General features: G+C 43.4%; 1 protein-coding gene across 2 annotated transcripts; it reads left to right on the top strand.

The window, feature by feature from the left end:
• The first annotated feature begins 1488 nt into the window (after positions 1-1488).
• Positions 1489-22676, top strand: HMGCS2 (3-hydroxy-3-methylglutaryl-CoA synthase 2). 2 transcript variants are annotated; one of them, XM_040998698.1, is made up of 10 exons: positions 1489-1647; positions 6128-6585; positions 11936-12061; positions 12587-12751; positions 14447-14612; positions 16215-16385; positions 17406-17512; positions 18404-18529; positions 20060-20171; positions 22338-22676. In XM_040998698.1, the coding sequence occupies exons 1-9, from the start codon at positions 1547-1549 to the stop codon at positions 20164-20166; spliced, it is 1527 nt and encodes a 508-aa protein (XP_040854632.1). In that variant the 5' UTR covers positions 1489-1546; the 3' UTR covers positions 20167-20171; positions 22338-22676. The 2 variants fall into 2 exon arrangements, with proteins under 2 accessions (XP_040854632.1, XP_040854633.1); XM_040998699.1 differs by having other exon boundaries at positions 1495-1662; positions 6131-6585.
• The last annotated feature ends 978 nt before the right edge of the window (positions 22677-23654 follow it).

The raw sequence follows: 23654 nt of genomic DNA, 5'->3' as shown, positions 1-23654 counted from the left end.
CCCAAAACAAATGCACACGCTGTAGGAAAGAGATAACTGCATCAACTTGTTTACAGCATCCCTGTTTCCACAGCCAATGTATGGAGTCAAGCATGGTGTCCATCATTGTATGCGTGAGTAAAGAAAATGCAGTGTGTGTGTGTGTGTATCCGTATGAATTCAGTCATAAAAATGGAATTCTGCTATTTGCATCAAAGTGGATGCACCTGAATGAAGTAAGCCGGATGCCGAAAGACAAATACCACAAGCTCTCCCGTTTAAGTTGTAACCAGAATTTAAAAAAAAAACAAAAAAATGTCTATGTATATCAGCATCACCGCAAATGTATTTTTTCAAGGTTTGTTTTATACATTTCTCAACTTAATGAGTTAAGAATGTTATACTATTTTAGTTTTAATGATCTGTGATTATTTTAAAGTTTATTATATACGGGTGAAATGGTCATCTTTTCGTTTGATTATTGTATACAGCCCTTAACTATATTACCACTGAACTAGGGTCTTTTTATTTGTTGATTTTGCTATTGAGTGGAGACTTAAACGCTTAACTGTAATGCTAATGAAAAATAAAACTGGAAAGGAAGGAAGGAAAAAGAAAAGAAGACTGATGGTGGATGGAGGGAGAAAGGGAATATCATTATATTCTTAGAAACGTAACCGATGAACTACACTGAATCTCTTCTCATTGTGTTAATAATACATTAACACGAAGAAAAAAATAAAGCAAGAGGAAAAAAGAGCAAAGGGGAAACACCAGAATCTGAAGTCAAAAGACCTGGCTGTGTCCCCAGTCTACACAACTCACTGGGTTTCTTGGGAATCACTCCTTTCTGCTTCTCTGTGACCTTTTGTGTAAAATAAACCCTTCCCCCTTAGGTACACTAGAGCTTCGGATGGATGGCGGCTCTGTGGGGCTCCTGTAACTCTGTTGCAGCACCAGGAGTATCCCACTTGGAAGCCACGTCAAGCAGCACAAATGCCAAGGGAGACCACAAGGACAGGAGGAGCACAGCAGGCTGCGTGCACTCACACTCAGCTCCTTGCTGTGTGCCAACAGCCACTCCAAACAGCTAGTTGAGGAGCTACTGTGAAAACATTCATTCCTCTTGGCTTCAAATGGATTTTTCTTGTACACCACAATGCATTCGTAACAGCCAATACTACACACGGGTTAATGAGCACCCGATGCAGTCGCTCAGAGGAGGATCAGGGGCTGACACAGGCCAGATGGGCTCACTAGGATATGCCAAAAGGAGCATTCTCATCTTCCCCCTTAGCTGGCTGTGCCCAAGCCAACAGGAACCTGAGCCGGGAGCAGGCACAGCCAGCCTTGAGGAAGGGCACATGCCCAAGAACCAATGTTTTCTTCCCTCTCCAGTGTTTCGAGGGAGACCTTTGGCCCAATTTTCGAAGCGGACTGAGCCTGGGTAAGCAGGGGCGGGGTTAAGAAGCCTGGAGTCACAGGACTCTATAAAGCCCTTGTGGGCATCGCTGGGCATCTCTGTCGGTGGCTGTGAACTCCCAGGTTTCCTGATAGCTCCTCAAAGATGCAGCGTCTGGCGACTCCTCTGAGGCAAGTGCTGCAAGTCAAAAGAGCCCTGCGGGAAGCCTCCCTCACACCTGCTCGCCTGCTCCCGGCAACCCAGCAGGCAACCCAGCAACGGTGAGTTTGGCCTTCATCCCAGGGGCTGTACTGGGAACCCTCCTAGGGCGAGTGAAAGACAGGCGGGGGTGGGCTGCCTAGGGGACGGAACACTAGTCAGAAGTTGGCAAGGCATGCACAGCAATGGACAAGCAGGGTAACTTCAGTCCCTTTCAAGGCAAAATTAGAAGGAGCTCAGACCTCCAACACAGGCTGTGTTTTCATGAATAATGGCATCCTTGACTTGGCCAGCTGCACGAGGCAGTGGCATTGTCAGCACCTGGGCCTGCAATATCCGTTTCTCCACCACCCCTGCCTTGGCCTCTGGACCCTCGGGGACTATGCTAACTGAAGTGTTCATAAAATGTGAAAGATAAGGTGTGAAAGGGGCTAAGGATAAGAGCTGTTTCTCCTGAATGTTCTCATTACAGGAAAGAGAGAAATGAAACATAAAGATGAGCTAGAGGGTGCTTGTGTGTGTGCGCATGTGTGTATGTGTGTACCCGCACTTGTGCAAGAACACACGGCTTTTCTTTGTAAAGACTTCCCACACTTCCACCCCACTTCTGTCCCCTGGACGGGTAGTCTGCAAGCTGTGCTGGCAGCACAGATAAGTGGGGCCCCAGGCTCCCAGCCGCTATGTGTCATTGTCTGACCCTTGAACCAACCCACCGCCCTTTGGGACTAGCCTGTTCTTTCTTTCCACATTTCTTTCTACATTCCACAAAGACTAAATCTTTAGAAAAATCATTTTGTTCCACTGCCTTTTTTGGTACAGGATACAGGAAACCAGGTGTGTAGATGGAGTGGGGTAGGGTTGGCAATCATTAGTTTCTCATGATTCTCCTGTCGATTATACTCTGCTCATCCCACCCCCTCCAAACGGCTGCGTATGGATTAAAGTCCTAACTCTGAGAAAGATTGGCACAACTTTGCTTGACAAACCCTATTCCCCAGCAACATTCCAACTTCTCTGATTCAGACTCTCGGGCTCATCACTCATGTTTCTTTTGTGGTGAGTTCACAGCGGATCCCACTTCCCTGGGCTTGAATGAATGCCAAGAGTGCCCTTTACCAGTGACCCTCTTGCTGCCTGGCCAGGCCCTTCAGTTGATCTGCTCCAGCTCTAAGTCCAGCCTCAGCACTGGCTCACCATAGCATGCATCTATTTTGCACTTCATAGAATTGAGTAGAAAGTGTGCCCTCCAACTCCTTCCATTCTCACGTGTGAAAGTAGTTCCAAAATTTGTTCAGAGATGGAATTAAAAACATTAATTTTGGTGATAAGGATGCCTGAATCCACCCATAGTTTTTTTTTAAAGAATTTTCCACAGGTTCTGAAAGACCCCTCCCCCCCCGAGTGGTCTCCCTACAACCCCTGATACCCTCATTGCCAAGTCTCCTTGCCTATCCAATCACCTCTGCAGTGGCTACTACCCTTCGTCAGATGAGAGAGGTTGACCTCAAGTCTGGCCCTTCCCTGATTCTCCCACCCACCAATGTCTCCACATCCGCTGAAGTTCCATCTGCCTCCATGGCCTCATCACGCTCTGTCTCACAGTTGGGTTTCCTGTATGCCTGAGTGCTTGCCTCATTGCTCACACCAGCCAAGGAAGACCTCCAGAACCCTGTCCTTGTCTCTGCTTGCCAAACCCTTCACACCCACAGCCCTTCCCAGAGCAGTTTGATGTTTAGTCTCAAACTAGGCAGCACCAGAATGAAAGCAATTTTATCTTAGATTTTATTTATTGTTTATTTGAAAGGGAGATGGAGACACACAGAGAGAGACCCCTATCCTTTGATGCACTCCCCAAATGCGCTCAACAGCCAGAAGCTGGGAACTCAGTCTCAGTCTCCACCTGGCATCAGGGACCCGAGTACTTGAGCCATTGCCTGTTGCCTCCTAGCACATGCACTAGCAGGAAGTTGGTAATGACCTTGATGCCAGGATTCAAACCCAGGTACTCCATCCAGTATTGGGGTGTGAAAGTCCCAATTCATCTTAATTGTCCCCACACCACTATTGGCTATCCCCTGAGGGTTGCCTTAACTACAGTGATCTGGTGCTTCTAGAAGTTTTCCCTGTTACCTTTCTTCAAGCTTCTATAATCTCTTTATAGAAATAGCCTCCCACCCTAAGAGTTAGAGCCATTACAAAGTGACTGTTCTTGGAAACTCTGATTGTAAGCCTAGAGATATTTTCTTTCTTAGGATTTTTTTTTAATGTAATAAAGTATTTTAAACACACTTATTTCAATATATTTCTTACCATGTGGGCTACAGGCATAGTTGCAAATACTGCTATTCCAGTTGATAGATCTAATGAATATAGTGAAATGCCCATGGGCACATGCAGAAAATAGTGCTGCTGAAAAGATGAAAAATTCAGTGAATTTAAGTGGTTAAGCTACTTTGTGTAAAAGGAAGTGCTTAACAACACTTCTTCTAAACTATGTCTTATTTCAAAGCAAAATGATGACTTTCAAATAGTATTATTTCAAGGAGTTGGTGTAGTATGGGTGTTCTTAATAATTGGCGAAAATAGGACATTAAGAATGTTCCTTTAAGGAAACATTGTTTGTTGTGTTGATACAGTGGATTACAGTGTTTAGTCAAGTACTACAAATTTGATGAACTGTTTAATACACTTTTGCTTTTAATTGACGCATAAACATTGTTATAGGTATTTATGAGGTACAGTGGGTCATGTCCACACTGGCCACGTGTAATCTATAGTGATCAGTTGAGATTAATAGGCAATTCCAACATCTCAAACAGTTAACATTTCTCTGTGCAATCTTACATACCAACCAGAGAGAGGGGCAAGAGTTCAGCCCAGAGAAGGCTGAGTGAGAATGAGGCTGGAGGAAGCAGGACTGGCCCTGGCTAACCATTAGCTCTGAGATCCTAGGGGAAGCTCCTCCTCAAATATTTGTGAGTACAAACTCCAGTTATTTGGAGGGCACAGAATAAACAAGACAGATAAAGAAACATCAAGCATCCCTCGTGGGCTGTTGTTGACATTTATCCTCTGGTCTCACTTTCTTGGGATGTAACCCATTTTTGCTCAGAGCAATCTTTCAGCATGAGCCTCCTGCTGGGAGCAATGGGATTCCCAGAGATCCAGAATCCTAGCAATGACTGGAAGATGCATTCAGGCTGAATTACAGCTCCTATAGCTTTAAGATAAGCCTTGCATGCAAGGCCTCCGGGAAGAAACAGAATGTTTCTGACACATAAAAACAAAGCAGTTACATGGAACCCATCTTTTCACCAAGCTGTACTCTCACCACCCGGAAAATAAAGAAGGTCATTAAAGTGATCAGATTACAGATATTTTCGTCTCGGAACATGTGAGACAGGATCTTTGTGAACCCTGTGTTGACAACTGGCAGAAAACTGAGATTTTTGGGAGGGATCCAGAAAAGAATCGGATGAACTTCCCCGTCTTTTTCAGACCCCTCCCAGTCTTCTCTCTGACCTCATTCAGACTTGCTGTGTGACCCCTGTCTTTCCAGAGGTTTGCCTGCCGTGGAATGGGCTCTGAGATGGTCTTCCTCCTTTAGGCTGTGCTTCTTTTTTGGGGCCACAAAGGCAGCTTGTTCCCTGTTGTGTGCTTGCATTGCCATGCATGGCTTGTGTTCCATAAACGGTGAAAGGCCCCATCAGGAAAGGCGGGCAGAAAGGAAACAAGCAAAAAAAAAAAAAAATGCCCCTTAAAAGGAGAAAAACAGGGTAGGTCTTTATGTGAATAAAATAGAGAGACAGAGATAGACAATGGGTCATAAACTTTCTACATGAGATATTTAACAGTCCTGTCCCATAAAGCTTTATAACAGACATAGATATAAAATATATGACATTATTGGCTCAAAGGGGTAGGGATGATAATTGAAGTCAATCTGAAATAAACTGCTGCACTGATTAGAAAGTAGTAGATGTACTGTTAAATCGTAATATGCCACATATACATGCTATAACCTCTAGGGTTACCGATAAAAGGAAAAAGAGGATATATTTTAAAAAAATAAATATTTGTCTAATTAAGAATAATGTAGAAAAGGGAGAATAAAAGAATCAAGAACATATTCTAACTATATCAATAATTATGATAAATAATAGACTAAATAATGCTAATAAGCTGTCACTATTATACAATTTGTTCAGCTTTTAAAAAAGACTCAACTAAATAGTTTTCACCAGTAATACCTGTAAAACATAAAGAATCTCAGAGGGTGAAAAAGCAAAAGGCCAGAACAAGTCATACACACAATGGTCAAACAGCCAACACTGCTATACTGACTTCATGAAAAGCAGACTTTATGAGAGTATCTCAAAAGCCAAAAAAAGGATATTTAATAAGGGTAACTGAACCAATTCAACTTGATGGTAGAACAATACTAAATGCATAGGCATGTGATAACATAGTGAAACATTTGCTGTGTGTTAGAGCACTCTAATGGAATTGTGATTATTGTTTCCCTCGTAGGTTTTCCACAGTCTCTCCTGCCCCACTGGCCAAAACAGCCACGTGGCCAAAGGATGTAGGCATCCTAGCCCTGGAGGTCTACTTCCCCGCCCAGTACGTGGACCAAACTGACCTGGAGAAGTTCAACAATGTAGAAGCAGGAAAGTATACGGTGGGCTTGGGTCAGACCCAGATGGGCTTCTGCTCAGTCCAGGAAGATATCAATTCCCTGTGCCTGACAGTGGTGCAACGGCTGATGGAGCGCACACAGCTCCCCTGGGACTCTGTGGGCCGGCTGGAAGTGGGCACTGAGACCATCATTGACAAGTCCAAGGCTGTCAAAACAGTGCTCATGGAACTCTTCAAGGACTCAGGCAACACGGACATTGAAGGCATAGACACCACCAATGCCTGCTATGGTGGCACAGCCTCCCTCTTCAATGCCGCCAACTGGATGGAGTCCAGCTACTGGGATGGTATGTGCAGCAAGAGTCCTATGTAGGGATGGAGTTGGGGTTAGAGGCAGATGCTCTCAGTGTTGCTTCTCAGATCCCTAGCTTACCCACACAGCTGCTGCTGTCACCCAACACTGTCAGGAGCAACAACGACGGACACTGAGCAGGAAACATGGTTAGTTAGGATGCATGTGCACATGGCCATTCATTTAGTCCTGACAACAGCCTAGAAAGTGGATAATCTGATCATTTTCTCACGGTGAGGACGGAGACAGGACACCAAACTCAACCCAACACATTTCCCACTTTACTGTTCCTGTTTCTCTTAAACATCTTCTCAGAATCTGAGAGACACATTGGTGATACCGATTTTTTGACTTTTAAAAAAATACGTATTTGAAATACAAAGGAACATAGACAGATAGGTGGAAATTCTTCACCCACTGGTTTACTGCCCAAATACTTTCAATAGTCAGGTTTAGGTCAGGCCACAGCCAGGAGATGGGAATTCAACCTGGGTCTCCCATGTGGGTGTCAGGGATGCAAGTACCTGAGCCATCGCCAGCCATCCCAGAGTGCATGTCAGTAGAAAACTGGAATCAAAAGTGGATCTAGGACTGGAATTCAAGCACTCCAACATGGGACATGAGCATCTTAACCACTGTACCAACTGTTCACCCTGACAGATGGAATTAAAAGACAGGGGTCAGTGGTGTGGTGCAATGGTTTAAGCCACTGCCTGTGACACCAGCACATCCCATATGAGCACTAGTTGAAGTCCCTGGTGTTGTACTTCTAATCCAGCTTCCTGTTAATCTCCCCAGGCTTGACTGTTGTGGCCATTTGGAAATAACCTGTGGATGGAAGATCTCTGTCTGTCTGTCTGTCTGTCTGTCTGTCTGTCTCTCTAATCATCTGCCTGCCAGCACCAGGATCCTATATGAGTGCTGCCTCGTGTCCTGGCTGGTGCCTTGTGTCCTGGCTGCTCCACTTCCCATCCAACTTTCTGTTTCTGGGAAAGCAGTAGAGGATGACCCAAAGCCTTGGGACCTTGCACTCACGTAGGAGACGCAGAAGAAGTTCCTGGCACCTGGCTTCAGATTGGCTCAGCTCCGGTTGTTGTAGCCCTTGGGGAGTGAACCAGCAGGCAGGAGATCTTTCTCTCTGTCTCTCCTTCTCCTTGTAAATTAGCCTTTCACATAAAAATTAATAAATCTTAAAAAAGACAATAAATTCATAGAGGTAAAATTACAGGGTATGTTAATTTAAGAGTGATAAAATATGCCAATTGTACTCTTTAGTGTTAAAATTGCATTTCTACAACATATACTCTTTTTTTTTTTTTTTTTTTTTTTTTTTTATTGTTGCTTACATTGTATTATGTAGTACAGTTTTATAGGCGCTGGGGATTCCCCCCACCCCTCCCATAACCCTCCCCCCATGGTGGATTCCTCCACCTTGTTGCATAACCATAGTTCAAGTTCAGTTGAGATTCATTGCTTGCAAACACATGCCTAGCATAAAGTTCAGCGTCTTATTGTCCAGATAAGTTCAGTGGTCTCTTGGGGAGACCTTCTATGGTCTGAAGATAGGTCTAACAGAGTAGAGATCCGGTCAGTTAAAAGCCCCAACAAGGCCTCAGTGTCAATATACAACATTATGGAATTAATTGACATAGTAATGGGTAGACAATATGTTAAAAATAATGCAAGTTCCATTCTTCGAAACATCTGGGTTGAGACAGTATCAATGACAGGTTCAGAAAATAACCAACAACCAAACAAAAAATTACAGGTTAAATCAAGGCAAACATGTGGTATCTAATCTTTTGGGATTCACTCATTTCCCTTAGCATTATAGTTTCCAGTTGTGCCCATTTAGCCACAAAGAACTGCATTTTGTTTTTTTTAATAGCTGAGTAGTATTCCATGGAGTAGATGAACCAAAGCTTTCTTATCCAATCTTCTGCTGATGGGCATTTCGGTTGCTTCCATGTTTTTGCAATTACTGATTGTGCTGCAATGAACATAGGGATGCATGTTGGTTTGTCGTAAAACAGGTGTTTTGGATATATTCCTAGGAGTGCTATTGCTGGGTCATATGGTATGCAGATTTTGAGTTGTTTGAGTGTTCTCCAGACTGATTTCCATAAAGGCTGTACCAATTTGCAGCTCCACCAGCAGTGGAGTAGGGTTCCCTTTTCCCCGCATCCTCGCCAGCAAGCGTCGTTGGTGTTCTTGTTTATGTGGGCCAATCTTACTGGTGTTAGGTGGTACCTCATCGATGTTTTAATTTGGATTTCCCTTATTGCTAGGGAGCTGGAACATTTTTTCATATGTTTGTTTGCCATTTGGACTTGTTCCTTTGTGAAATGTTTGCCCATTTCCCGTGCCCATTTCTTGAGTGGTTTGTTTGTTTTGGTTTTTTGGTTGTTTTGAAGTTCTTTGTATATCCTGGAAATTAGCCCCCTATCGCCTATATCGTGTGCAAAGATCTTCTCCCAATCTGTGGGTTGCTTTTTTACTTTGTTGATTGTTTCCCTTGCTGTACAGAAGCTTCTTAGTTTGATGAGGTCCCATTTGTTTATTCTGTTCTCAACTGCTATTGCTTTTGGTGTCCTTCTTAGAAAGTCGGAACCTACTCCTAGGTCTTGCAGGGTATTTCCTACATTTTCCTGCAAGAGTTTGAAGGTTTCTGGATGTAGGTTTAGGTCTTTTATCCATGTAGATTGGATCTTAGTGTATGGTGATAGATGTGGGTCTATCTTTTTGTTTCTACAGGCTATCAGCCAGTTGTCCCAACAACATTTACTAAAGAGGCCTTCCCACTTGCTTGAGTTGTCATTGGTCTTTTTGTCAAAGATTAATTGGCTGTATTTGTGTGGGTTCCCTTTTGGTGCTTCTATTCTATTCCATTGATCTTCCTTTCTGTCTTTGTGCCAGTACCAGGCTGTTTTGATAACCACTGCTCTATAGTATGTCCAGAGGTCCGGGATTGTGATTCCCCCTGCTAACTTCTTATTTTTCAGGATGGTTCTAGCTATTCGTGGTTTTTTGTGTTTCCAGATGAATTCTTGAATCATTGTATCCAGTTCCGTGAAGAATGTTTTGGGCAATTTGATTGGAATTGCGTTGAAAATGTATATTGCTTGTGGTAGTATGGACATTTTAATGATATTGATTTTGCCTATCCAGGAGCACGGGATGTTATTCCATCTTTTGAGGTTTTGTTCAATTTCCTTTTTAAATAGTTTGTAGTTTTCTTCGAATAGGTCTCCTACGCTTTTGGTTAAATTTATTCCCAAATACTTCATACTTCTCTCTGTTATTTTGAATGGTATCCTGTTGGTTAGATCTTCTTCCATCTTGGTGTTATTTGCGTACACTATGGCTGTTGATTTTCGTTCGTTAATTTTGTACCCCGCCACTCTGCCAAACTCTCGTATAAGTTCTAGCAGTTTCTGTATTGAGTCTCCTGGTTTTTCTATGTACAGGATTATGTCATCTGCATATAGTGAAAGCTTGACTTCTTCGTTTCCTATACGTATGCCTTTGATTTCTTTTTCTTGTCTTATGGCCTCTGCAAGTACCTCTAGGACTATGTTGAATAGCAGTGGTGATAGCGGGCACCCTTGTCTTGTTCCAGATCGCAGTGGGAAGGGTTCTAGCTTTTCTCCATTCAGTATGATACTGGCATTGGGTTTTTCATAAATTGCTTTGATTATGTTGTGGATTTTCCCATCTATGCCTACTTTGGCTAGTGTTTTTAGCATGAAGAGGTGTTGGATTTTGTCGAAAGCTTTTTCTGCATCTATTGAAACTATTATGTGGTTCTTGTTTTGCAGTTTTTGGATGTGGTTTATAACATTTATGGATTTCCGAATGTACAACATATACTCTTAAGCTTCTGATATTTGTTTAATAAGGAAAATCATAGTAGTTTTGATTTGCCTGTTTTATTATAAGAGTTTGAATATCTTTGATAGTGTGTGTCTATTGCTTATTGCTCATTTTCCTTTTACATAGCTTGTTTTTTATGAGATTTTCATAAAGCAAGGAAAATAGTTTTTATTGGTTATAAGTATTGTAAACATTTTCAGTTTGTCTTTTGACTTTGCTTGTAATATAAAGTTTTGATTTTGAGGTAAGCAAAGTTATTGATATTTTTTCTAAATGGCTTATAAGTACTTTTCTCTTTTTAAGATTTATTTATTCATTAGAAAGGTGGAATTAACAGAGAAAGTGAGAGAAGTTCTTTTTTAGTTTCTAAATTTTTCATAATGCGCATGAAAAAATAATGTATGCACACACATATAAAGTATTACTTTCCCCAAAGTTTATATACACACATGTACCTCACTGGGGATTAAAAACTCAGTAATGTCTTTTTGGGGTTGTAATTAGCATTGAGATAACTTTTAAGTAAAGGTGTTAGATTTTTAATGCATTTGAGTTGGAGTCCTGACTGAATCTTATTATCCATGTGGTTTTGGCAAGTACCTTCAGTTCATTGAGCTTCAGTTTCCTCATCTGTAAAGACAAGATACGTGCATTCATTATTTAAACTTGTCATGAAGATTAACCAAACCACAACATGGATCCCAACATGATGCTATGAATGAACTCACAGGTTAGATAAGATGCTAAAATTACCGCTGTATCTCTTCCACACACTCAATCTTGGAAATTAATGCTTCAAATAGGTAAAAGTGGAACAAACAATATCTGAGATTTCAAATATTTGTTGAATGTTCTGTCATCAGGTTAGTCAATATGAATCATTTATATTAGACATGGTGACTCAATTTAAACTCTTTCCTCAATGCAAATAGTATCGAATAGTTCAAGGCACAGACCTTAAGACACAGTCAGAACTTGGCATGAACGCCACATTTCACATTTACTAGGCAAGTGAGCTTACACAAGTTGCTTAATATTTCTGGAGGATAGTGTCTTCATCTGCAAATATGAGCATCACATACTTCCTTGTATTGCTTTAAATATTATTTGAGGATAATTAGTATCCTGCTTGTATTATAAATTTCTGATTCTTCATTTCTTGGCCTTTCATAATTTGGAAGAAATTATAGGTCCTTGAAATACTATATGGTGGTTCATGAGAATCTAAATTATCTTTATAAGTGCCAGTTGGCAAGCTCTTCATCGAATCCCTAGACAGAATTCTGAATGAATGACTTTGCACTTCATATAGACCACGAGCTTCATTGAACATAAACACCACAGAGCCAGAGTTTTGAAATTTGCTTACAGCTGTATTTCCAGTGCTTATGCTTACAGCTGGCATATAGCAGGCACTCTGTTTACTCCAGGTTTGACTGGTAGTGATAGTTACATCTTATTTCTCTTTGCAGGTCGCTACGCATTGGTGGTCTGTGGGGACATTGCAGTTTATCCTGATGGGAATGCCCGACCTACAGGTGGGGCTGGAGCTGTGGCAATGCTGATTGGGCCCCATGCCCCTCTGGCCCTGGAGCAAGGTTTGTATCACACGGTTACCAAAGGGCTATGTACAGCCTAGCTGAATGTATTGATCTTAATTCCAAACGGGCATCCCCACTACTCAGGGCTGAGGTATGAATTTGAGGGTAGTACTAATTGCCACCAAAAGGCAGGTCTGGGGGTGCAGAGAGTAGAGGGAAGTTATTAGGGCATTCAATGAAGTTTCCTCATCTGCATCATAACTGTGTTGGAACAAGGATGGTGGGAAATGACAGGGGCTGATACTGCTGAGGGACCTTAGAAAGCTACACTGGCAATTTGCAGATAATAAGAAGCTGTCTTGGTATAATGTGAAATCTCTGAGACTTTTGGTTTCTAGTACAGATTTTGTTAAATACACGTAAATGTGGAATGGGAAATACAGATTTCATTTTTGTAATACTAACAATCTATTCAACTCCTTTCAATATGTATGGACTATTATGGCCTGGTGTGGCATGGGAGGCTACTTCTGCTGGAGGAGGGCCATACTGTGGAGTCCTTTAAACACTCTGTCTTTGCAGGGCTTCGGGGAACCCACATGGAGAACGCATATGACTTCTACAAGCCCAACCTGGCCTCGGAGTACCCTCTGGTAGATGGGAAACTCTCCATTCAATGCTACTATCGGGCTTTGGATCGATGTTACACAGCATACCGCCAAAAAATCCAGAAGCAGTGGAAGCAAGGTATGGGATCCAGGTGGCAGAAAGGGGTGGCTCCATTTGTACTTCATAGTTTGAGTCAAAGAGTACTGCTCAGCTTGTTGATACTAATAAACTAAAACATCCGGGAAGTACTAACCCAAAGAGAAAGCTTGTTTTGGCTTGCTGTTTGAGGAGGTTCTCAGTGTTAGGCTGGGCATCGCCATTCACTTAGGCATCCTGTGGGGCTGCATAGAGTGGAGGGAGGCTGGGCCCAGGGAAACCATAAGCAGAGAGAAGTGAGGAATACGCTCTGATCCTTTTCTCTCTTTGCTCGCACCTTCTGAGAGCTCAGGATTCAACGGTGGGGCTCCAACCTAGCAAACTGATGCTAGGCCCACATGTAGAAACCACAGTTGGCTAGATTCCACACTAGTTCATCAGTCAGGGACATCAGACTTTGGGGCGTAGATGTCTGCATGAATTTGGGGAACCAATCCTGTTCCACCTATAATACAATACCTCTTTAGTTCTTCATTGAAAAAAATGTCAAAATAATTGCATCACAACCCTCTCATACAATCTTCTTAAGGCTTATGCTAAAACCTATTTGGATGTTATTCTAATTCAAGTATAACCTATAAAATTGTCTCTAACTTGTGTTAAATCAAAGTAAGTACAGGGCCTGAACCAATGGTGTCACACCAATGGTATGAAACCAATGATGTCAACCACCTGGGGAGAATCTGTTGTGAGGCTGAGCAGACACATTCTACTGGAGCTGGGATATCTTTCTAAATTGGGCATGATTTGACTCTTGGTCTGACTGATGTTGAAAACTCCTACATGTGTTTTTGGCAATTTTCTTCTGGATGGTGGGATTTTATTTTTACCTCCAATTTATAATTTTCTCTGATCTAAAGCAAACATTACTTTCATAATAAAAAAAGGAGCAAATAAACCTTCTTTAAAAATACAGGGAGACCAATTTCTAAAAACACAGAAAAAATATGCTTATCTGCATGGCCATACCCAGGTGAGCACCTGTGAAAGGCAGCATTCACTGTGGGAAAGCCATAAGCAGGAACATTCTAGCACGTAGCTCAGGGGGATGCATGAAGATGACTTCTGGCCCCTTTCTGTTGTGCTGTGCTGCCTGGCAGAGGTGTTGCACGCAGGGATGAAGCCATTTTGGCCTCTGTGCATTGTATAGTTTGCTGTTAACTGATTTGCTCCTGCTGCCTTCTGAATTTGTATAGCATTTACAGTTCTTCCTCTTTCCTCTTGTGGCCCTTGATCACTGTTACTTTGGCTCAGAGCACTAAATCTTAAACTTTCCCATAGGCAGAGACTATTCTTCCACTCCTTTTCAAAGTGGGGCACCCAGTCTGTTGTGTAGGGACGGAGGCATCAGAGCCCAAATCCAAGACTGGCGTGATTTGAGTTGGGTGACATTTAGGAGACCCTGTTTCCTCCTTCAGAAAATGGAGAAAATGATACAACACAAGCTGGTATAGAGAAAGCAGAGGCTGGCGAAGGTAGATGGAAAGACATTTATTTATTTTCCACTTTTCTCATACACAGAGGGTGTATAGCAGCTGCAGGTGAAATGGATGAGCAATCTTGGACTGTGTTTGCTGAGAGTAGTTCTCATGGGGCCCCAAGCTCCAGCTCCAGTAAATTGTGGCCAAATGGCTCACCTGTCACACTGCCTCTTTGCCTTCACCCTTGTTCTTCCAGATGGCATCGACAGGCCGTTCACCCTCAACGACTTCCAGTACATGATCTTTCACACCCCCTTTTGTAAGCTGGTCCAGAAGTCTCTGGCTCGCCTGGTATTCAACGACTTCCTGTCAGCCAGTGATGACACCAAAGCCAGCTTATACAAGGGGCTGGAGGCCTTCAAGTGAGTTCCCTTCCGGAGGGCCTGATGGCTGGAGCAGAGACTGGGAGGAGGATGGGGGGTGATTCCTTCATGTCTTGAGTCTGTAAAGTAACAGGAAGGCTGCCAAGTCTTTATGTGCAGTCATGGGCTACCTTAGGAGAACAGGGGGCATTTGCCAGCACCCCTTGGTCCGGTGACTGTGAGAAAACACAGAAGTGTGTTATGACAACACTATGTAAATGCTTTCTGAACCCCTGCTGCACCAGACAGATACAAAGATGCACGTGAGTCCACGATTCCTACCCTAGGAGATCTCACAGTCAGTGGTGACCCAAGCAGGAGGTGTAAATAATCACATGGCAGGGGGAGACCTTGGGGAGTGTCCTTGTCTTAATGAATGTTTTGCCTGTTGCCACAATTTTCTCTATTTATAAAAAGGAGCTAGTCTGGCTCACTTTCTTAAATGCTAAAAGGCAGGAAGAAAGCTGTGAATGGCTGTGCTGCTCGAGCTACCTACATCCTATAGGAGAGTGATCGGGCAGATGACCAGGCACCACTTCCAACCCAGCCCCCTGCTAATGTGAGTCCTGGGAGGCAAACAGTGGCAGTTCAAGCTCTTGGGATCCATCCAATCATGAGGAAGACCCAAACTCAGTCATAGATTCCTGACTTCATTCTGGTCCAGCCCCGAATGTTGTGAACACTTGGAAAATGAACCAGAGGATGGAAGATCTTGTTTTCTCTGTTTCTGTCCATATCTCTCTTTGTTCTTTCTTTGTCTCTTTCTTTCCCTCTCCCTGTCTATATGACCTTCAAATACGGTGTTTTAAATATGCACTTATTTATTTGGAAGGCAGATTTAGAGAGAGAAAGGAGAGACAGTGAGAACTTTCATCTCATCTACTGGTTTCATTCCCCAAAAGCCCCAACTGGAGCTGGATCCACATGAAGCCAGGAGCCTAGAGCTTATTTTGGGTCTCCCATGTGGATGCAGGGAGCCAAGGGATTGGGCCATCTTTTGCTGTTCCTAGGCCGATAAACAGAGAGCTGGATTGGAAGTGGAGCAGCCAGGACACAAACCATCACTTATAGCGGCGGCAAGGGTGGGGTGGGGGTGGTGGTGGAGCTGGCACCACAAGCAGAAGCTTAACCTACTATGCCTTGGCCCTGGCCCTGGCCCTGGCCCCTTAAATAAAATAAAAAAAAAAAATAATAAAAGAACAAGCAGTGTTCTTAAGTATTTTAACTAATGAGAAATAAGAGTAAAATTGTTTAATGTAGGGTACATCTCTTCGTGGACCATTTTTCAGCCTTTAAAATTACGTAAAGATTATTTAGTGTCATGGAAAAAAAAACCACATACTAAGCATGCAAAAACAGAATGCACAGTATAATTTTATTTCTAATTTGCTAATAGATCATGCACAAGTAGACCTGGATTCCATAAGAAAAACATACTCTAAGTGCTAACTCTGAGTGGCAACACTACTTTTGATGTGGGGTGTGTGTGTGCCTAAGTGCATTTCCTAATATTGTAACACAACAAGTACCCAAAGGCCCTCCGCTCTGAAGCTTTAACTTTCCCCCTTGCATCCCCCACTCCCACTGCCCGGCTTCTCACAGGGGACTGAAGTTGGAAGACACCTACACCAACAAGGAAGTGGACAAAGCACTCCTGAAGGCTTCTCTGGACACATACAATAAGAAAACCAAGGCCTCGCTGTACCTCTCCACACACAATGGGAACATGTACACCTCGTCCCTGTATGGGTGTCTGGCCTCACTTCTGTCCCAGTGAGTGTGCTGTCCTGTCCCTCCTCCATATCTCCTACCACCTGGTCCTGAGAGGGCAACTGAGTTTGGTTCCCTCTGGTTTAGAATTTTAAAAGAAAATAAAAAAAGAGAGGGGTGTGGGATATGAAGGCAGATAAGAAACTTGCTTTCAAGGTGGCTGTATAAGTAGATTCATTATTAAACAATGGTCTCTAAAGTGAGCACACGTATGAAAGGCGATGTGTGAGATCCATTTTGTGTCATCTATGTAAAATCTATACACTTAGTGGAGCATGCTACCTAAGAGAATCTAGCTTCATGGTCCTCAGATGGAAGCCACACCTCTAAACCACCTAGTAGCACTGACCTCAGAAAACTACTTAACACACATGTGCCTCAATTTCTTCACCTGTAAAATATGTGTAACAACCATACCTGCTATCTAGAGTTTCAACGAATACCAAGTATCCAAAGCAATTACACCTGCAGTGTTTAGCAGGTGCTCAAAAGTGTGCTATTCCTACTAATTTATTATTTTGTGAGGTTTATAAGGAAAAATGCAGATAAGGAAAAATGCTCATCAGTGAAATTGATCAAATGCTTACCGGCAGAGGATGTTCTGCTGGTAAGCATTTGATCTGCCTACTTCTGATGGCATGGGACTGCTGAACAACATGCGGTTAATATGGGAGGCTTGAAGAGGGGTCCTGCGGGTTGACCTCCAGCTGAAAGTGGCTTCAGATTCCTCCGAATTCATCTTCTCACAAGAGGGGACAAGCTCTGTTTACACCCCCCCCCCCAAATTCCACAGTACTCACTATGCCTTACACATTTTGGTTTTAGCTGTTTTCTTGTTGGGAAGGTTCCTACTCCTGGGCCTGTCCTTAGGATTTACCTGGGGTTTACTCTGTGCGAAGTGCCTGGAACCCCATTCTAGTGACAGGAGATAGACCGGAGGTGTTTGGGCTGGGCGGGCAGTACTTTACTAGAAGTGCCAAATATGATGCTGATGAGTTTTGGTTTTGGCTTCTTTCCTTGCAGTCACTCTGCTCAGGAGCTGGCTGGCTCCCGGATTGGTGCCTTCTCCTATGGCTCTGGCTTAGCAGCAAGCCTTTTCTCATTTCGAGTGTCCCAGGATGCTTCTCCAGGTGAGTCTCATCTTCCTGTCAGTCACTCCTTACAAGATTCACCTGGCAAAAGAAACCACCTTCTGCCTGGTCCCTCCTGAGGCTGCCATCCTGAAAGTGGTGAATGGTGCAGTGATCTGGGGTGCCATGTGCATCTCAGTGCTTCCCTGGCTACCCCTTAGAGACCAGCTTGAAGGGAGACCAAGGCACACCTGGGGGAGAAGTTAGATGATTTTAGCAAAGAGGCAGAAGGTGATAATTTGATGGCTGAAGAGAAGCTGGTAGATTTGAGAGATCCTAGAAGTATTTACTGATTGGTTTACGACTGACATGATCAAGGAGGAACATGTAGGGCCAGTGTTGTGGTGCAGTTGGTTAAGTGGCTTCCTGTGATGCTGGCATCCCAAATCAGAGCACTGGTTTGAAACCAAGTTTGTATTTCTGATCCAGCAACCTGTATGGTGCCCGGAAACACAGCAGATGATAGCTCAAGTTCCTTGGTGCCTGGTACTCATGTCAGGAGGGAGTTCTTTGCTCTTGATTTCAGCCTGGCCCAGCCTGGCTGTTCCAGGCATTTGGCAAATCAACCAGTGGATAGAAAATCTGTCTCTCTCTCCACCCTGCCCTGTTGCCTTTCTTTTCAAATAAATGAAAATGTGTCTTACAAATAAGTATACTCCATGAGATACAGGCACTACATGAGATACACCTTGCTTGAATGAGCATGCCTACCTGTATGCTTTGTGAGGATGTGGGTTTGCTTATGATTTTTGGTCTGCTAAGCAATACCTGGAGCACTTTTTCCCAGGGTGCAAGCCAGCTCCCACTGAACTTGCTGTCATTTGGACTTTTGACTGACACTGAGGACAATGACAATGAAGTAGGTTTCACAATCTCACTTCTACTTCTCAGGTTCCCCTCTGGATAAGCTGGTATCTAGCATATCAGACTTGCCCAAACGCCTGGCCTCCCGGAAGAAAATGTCTCCTGAGCAGTTCACAGAAATCATGAATGAAAGGGAGCATTTCTTCCACAAAGGTAAGGAAAGAAGCAGGAAGAGAAAGTAATTCAACTCAGATTCAAAGCCAGTTGGAGAGAGCCAGGGAGTCATCGGGAACCTAGCAAGGTCAGTAAGTCCAGGGTCAAGACTGTGATGGGAAACAATTGTGAGATCTGCTAGGAGAAGTGTTGTCAAGAGAGAATGGGAAGGAGAAGCAGCAGGCAGAGTTGGGAAGGGGTAGGAGGCAGCACGGAGTGTGGACTAAAAACCAAAAAATCACCAAGACTTGACCCAGACAATAATGTCCCATGGAAACTAGAAGTACTTGCGTATTTCTTGACAGTGCTGCCAGCACAAAATTCAACTTCTGGAGCGTAGAGCTCAATGCCCAAATCCAAACCCGAGTGGTTCCATGTACTAGTTGTGTTATCTTTGGGAAAGTTATCGAAATTTTCTCAGCTTCTCATTTTTTTTTCCCAAGGCCAGTATGTTTCTCTTTTATTATTATTTTTACATTTGACTTAAGATGGTTGAATGACTTTGTTTTCATTTATAAGCATTACATCAATTCCCATGAAAAAAACTCCAAACCGTATATGCCTGATTTCAACTGGATAAAGTTCAATGTGTCTGGACAATTCCAGACCAAACCCAAAATGTTGCTCAAGTTTCTCATTAGTAAACATCATAGGTATCATTTGACCGGTGACCAGATCCCTGGTCCTTTAAACACATATTGGCCGTGAGTCCACACCAAAAGAGAGAGCCATCCTTGGAGTGCTGAAGCTTCTCATTTCTAAAACTATACTCACTTGGAAGATTTCCAAACAAGCGGATTTATGCACACAATTTATCACAAATAATTTAGCACATAAATATTACTGTCTTCTTTGAATGACTCCCTTTTCCCCCCATCAAACATTCATAAAACGTGCACCACCCCCCACTCAAAAAATAAAGGAAAAGGAAATGAAAGCCTGGGACTTGAGAGACCAGATATTATTTTCTAGAGCATTACAACTGCATATCCTCAAGCTAAACTTAGGGTGCATGGTTTACACCATGATCTTAAAGGAGAAAGACCACTAGGAATTGAGTGTCCAAGGATGACCCTGATCAACTAAATGGAATATAGTCTCCTATGGAATGGGAACCTACTGTAGCAAACACAACCAATGGCAATAAAAGATGTGCTCCATGTGATGGACACATGGACAAAGCTTTGAAGCATTGCAAGGGATGAGAGCCACACTATGTAGGAAGAACAAGGAAGTATGTATTAGGAGGCAGGAAGTTCTGGGATACATCTCCAACTTGACAGAAGGATGTGATGATGATCTCAGTGGGTGAGGGCATGTTTACTGCAGGCGGGTGGTGTGTCCCATGGTCAGATCATTGGATCCCAGGCTGGTGCAGGCTTCTGTCTGCTGTGCTGTGGATGCTCCTACAGCCCTGGCAGCACGGTCAGAAAAGCTTCTTGTGAATCTGGGGTTGTCCCTATCACTGTTTACTCTTCCCCAAACTCATGTAGCTCCTGGTGAATGTTACCTCTTCTTCTCATTCCACAGTGAATTTCTCACCACCTGGTGACACGAAGAACCTCTTCCCAGGCACTTGGTACCTGGAGCGAGTGGACGAGCTCTATCGCCGGAAGTACGCCAGGCGTCCCATCTAAATGTGGTGAGTGGTGCTGGCAGCATCAGTGATGGGAGACCTTGATGTCTTTCTTGAGGAAACAGGTACTGTTCTGATGCTGCACCCAGGCCAAAAAGGGAAGGGAGTTTGTATCATTAGCACCAAATGAAACTGTTGGGGCTCTTTGCCTTGGAAAAGGAAGAGCTGGGGCTGAGTCAGGCGGGAGGACATATTCTCAGATATATTTTTTCGGATCTGCTCAAGATAAGAAACTCTCCTAGAAAGCTTGACTGGAACAAGATTAGTATCCTCAAGAGGAAACAGGGTGTGAAATACATTGCTCAAAATGAATAAATGAATAAATGAATAAATAAATAAATAAATAAATAAATAAATAAATAAGATTGATAAAAGCGGAATAGGTTCCAAACAGGTACATCCAATGTGTTGGGGGCCTGCTTATTAGGAAATAGGGCACCAAGGGTTATGTTAGAGGCAGCTGCAGGGAGCTGTAGACTAGGGGCCTTCTGACCATTCTTCTCATGTTAAGTGGTTCCTTCTGGAAGGAAACAGTGAGCTTTGGGAAATCAGTAGGAAAACACGCAGGGAGAGAAAACTGCAATAGTTTTTAACAGATTCAATATGGCTTGTAGATACAATTCCAAGGAGGTAAGTATCCTCTCCTTCTTCCTCCCTCTTATCTTCTTTGCTTCTCTCTTTCTTCTTCGTTCTCAAAATAACACATTTTAAATTTACATTACTATAAAAAGGATTAAAAATCACTAAACAAGAAGTTTATTTAATAAAAAGCAAAACACTCTAGTTTAGTGGAAATGAAGACAATGTTATAAACAATAATTGAATGGAAAAATGACCATTTTACCCATATAGAGTGTATTTTAAAGTAATCTGATACCATTGAAAATAGAATAGTATAGCATTTTTCACCACTGGTCTTGTAGGAATATTGATACATATAGGCGGTTCTTTCTATCTTTTTATTAAGCTTTTATGTCTCACATAGAAGGGAGAACCTGTGGGTATTTTCTTTATAACATTTTGAAAAGGAACAGCAAGTACAAATCAAGTATCCAATTACCCAAAATGTTTGGGGCAAGTAGTTCAGATTTTGGACAAATCGCATACTTTATTAGCTGAATCTTCCTACTCCAAGAGTCTGAGATAAAAAAAAAAAATGTTCCAAAATGCAATACGTTTTGAATGTCATGCCATGTTGGAGAGTTTCTGGTTTTTGGAGCATTTCAGACTTGTGGGTTAGTGATAGTTAACCTGTATTCCGAATTGGGATCTTCATGAACTCATTCTTCAGTTTGCCCAACAAACTGGAGAGATCCACAGAATTAAAGAGTGAGAAGTGACTTCTTTCACAGTGCATCAGTCTTGGGGAATATAGTCTCCATCTCCAAGCTTTTAGAGAAGAAACAAAGGGTTTGCCAAGCAGGCCCTGGGCCAGGGGAAGCAATCAGGCAGTCCATGGGTGCAGGAGAGTCCGTGTACAAGAGCAAGAGGAACGGTACAGCATGAGGGCTGATTCCAGTTGGCATCGGAGACTTGCTTGTCTCTCTGAAAGGCTGCTGGAGGGCTGCAGCTGAGCTGTCAGGGGCTGGGCAAGGTGCAGCTGAGGGGCCAAGGCTGCAGAATGTGGTTGAGAAAGGCTCAGAGAATTGTTTTAAATTCCCAACATAAGGGCAGATCAGTGGCAAGGAGGGGGCTCTTACATGTCTCAAGCTAATTCAGTCCCAAGCAGAGAGAGAGAGAGAGATTGGGGTTTTCGCAGGAGAATTTCCCACCCATCCTCTCGGGTCTGACAGCTTCTCCCAAGGACTCAGGTAGTTTTGTACCTACAAAGAAAACAGGTGGGTTCTTGCTTTTGTTTCTTTCTAATCATTCACACAAGCAGTGAACCTACACCAGAGAGATGGCAGTGAAAATGGAGACTTCCTGCGAGTACAGCGCTCAGTGGTCTGCATAGACAGATCCTGTGACTAGCCTGGGCTACAGCTGCTGGACACAGGTCACTCTGGCATCCAGGTTGGGAGCTGGCTGGACATTGGAGCATTCAGATCTCAGGGTGTAGGTGGCAGAATGCTCAGCACATCCCTTGGCAGGGGGCAGGTGCTGGGGGCAGGTGCTGGGGGCAGGGGGCAGGCTGAGACACTTGAAGGACTGATCATCTTTTGTTTATTTCAGCTCCACAGATGTACACAGTGGCTCCAGGGAAGGGTGTGCCAACAGTTTCTGTCCACAAATCCTATTCACAAATGCTGCTGGTAGCCGATGACAAAATCAGTAACCCGCATACTCACGGTCCCTATGGTGGGGAGCCATCTTCAGTGGATCCTTCAATGTTTCTCCTTGCTGCAGTCACTATTGTGGGCTCATCATGGTGCCAAGGGTTTGGGCCTCTTGTGAAAATGCAGTTGGAGGAATGAAGATGAGGCTGTCTCTAAAATACTGGCCTTGGGCACTGTGATGGATCAGTTGTCTCCTTCAAGATCCACAAAATTTCCAGTCATGGTTTTATTGTTATTATTATGTGTCTGTACTGTTACAGCTTCATTCATTTTCTATGATGTCCTGGGTAGTAAGGCCACTTCAGAGAGTTCATGGGAAAGTGGAATTAAAAGATAAACTTATTTTACTCCAAAAAAATAGAAAACCTATGCAATTTTTCCATCATAGACATTTTCCCTGAACTTTTTGGAGATTCCTTACACACATGGATTTCAAAATTCTTGCACACAGGATGAGTATTTGACACAGCAGTTAAACTACCTCAGCAGGTATCCACGGGCCCTTGGTCTGGCAGATGGCCCTGGCAGGGAGACATGCATCTCAAAGTTCTAGAGCAGCGCTGGTATCCATGGGAGATGCTGGAGCTCACCGTGGGGTTGCAAATATTGGCAACCAGGACCTTCCCCATCATCCAACACCAGTGCCAGATCTGCTTCCACTGTGGGGTGGGAGAGCATTTGGACACATCCAGGGATGTTCTTAAAGATACTTTAAAGGCAGGTTATCAGGATGCTGACCGATGGGAATGGAGACTATCCATACACCTGTTGTTTCACCTGCACTGGAAATGGCATTGCTCACTGCCACCCTTGTACCTGCCCAGGACCTACCCATCCACCTCCATTCCTCTCCACCAAGCTTCGTGCTGAGCCCCAGACCTATTTCTGGCAGCTCTGAGAGCAGCTGCACCCACCTGCTCTGCTCAAATCCCTCTCCATGAGTCACTATCAGAACGTGAACAAATGAGCTCCAATAACACTGCCACCATTTTCACCATGCCAAAGTCACACAAATGAAAAATGCTCATGTGAGAGTTAAGAATCACCCACAGTGCACCTAGAGCAAGAATGAAGATGGAGTGGATGTCAGACAAGCACTTAGTTGTTTTTCCCTTGTCTCAAATGAGGATGTGCAGCACGCTCTAGGAAGATGCATGTTTATAATGGTCCAGCCCATGAAGCACAAGACTACGTCAGGACCCTAGAGGATTCA

This window comes from Ochotona curzoniae, unplaced genomic scaffold (genome assembly GCF_017591425.1).
Source record: "Ochotona curzoniae isolate NIBS_2020 unplaced genomic scaffold, NIBS_Ocur_1.0 scaffold_1037, whole genome shotgun sequence".
NCBI lineage: Eukaryota > Metazoa > Chordata > Mammalia > Lagomorpha > Ochotonidae > Ochotona > Ochotona curzoniae.
This window is presented reverse-complemented; position numbering and strand designations above follow the sequence as displayed.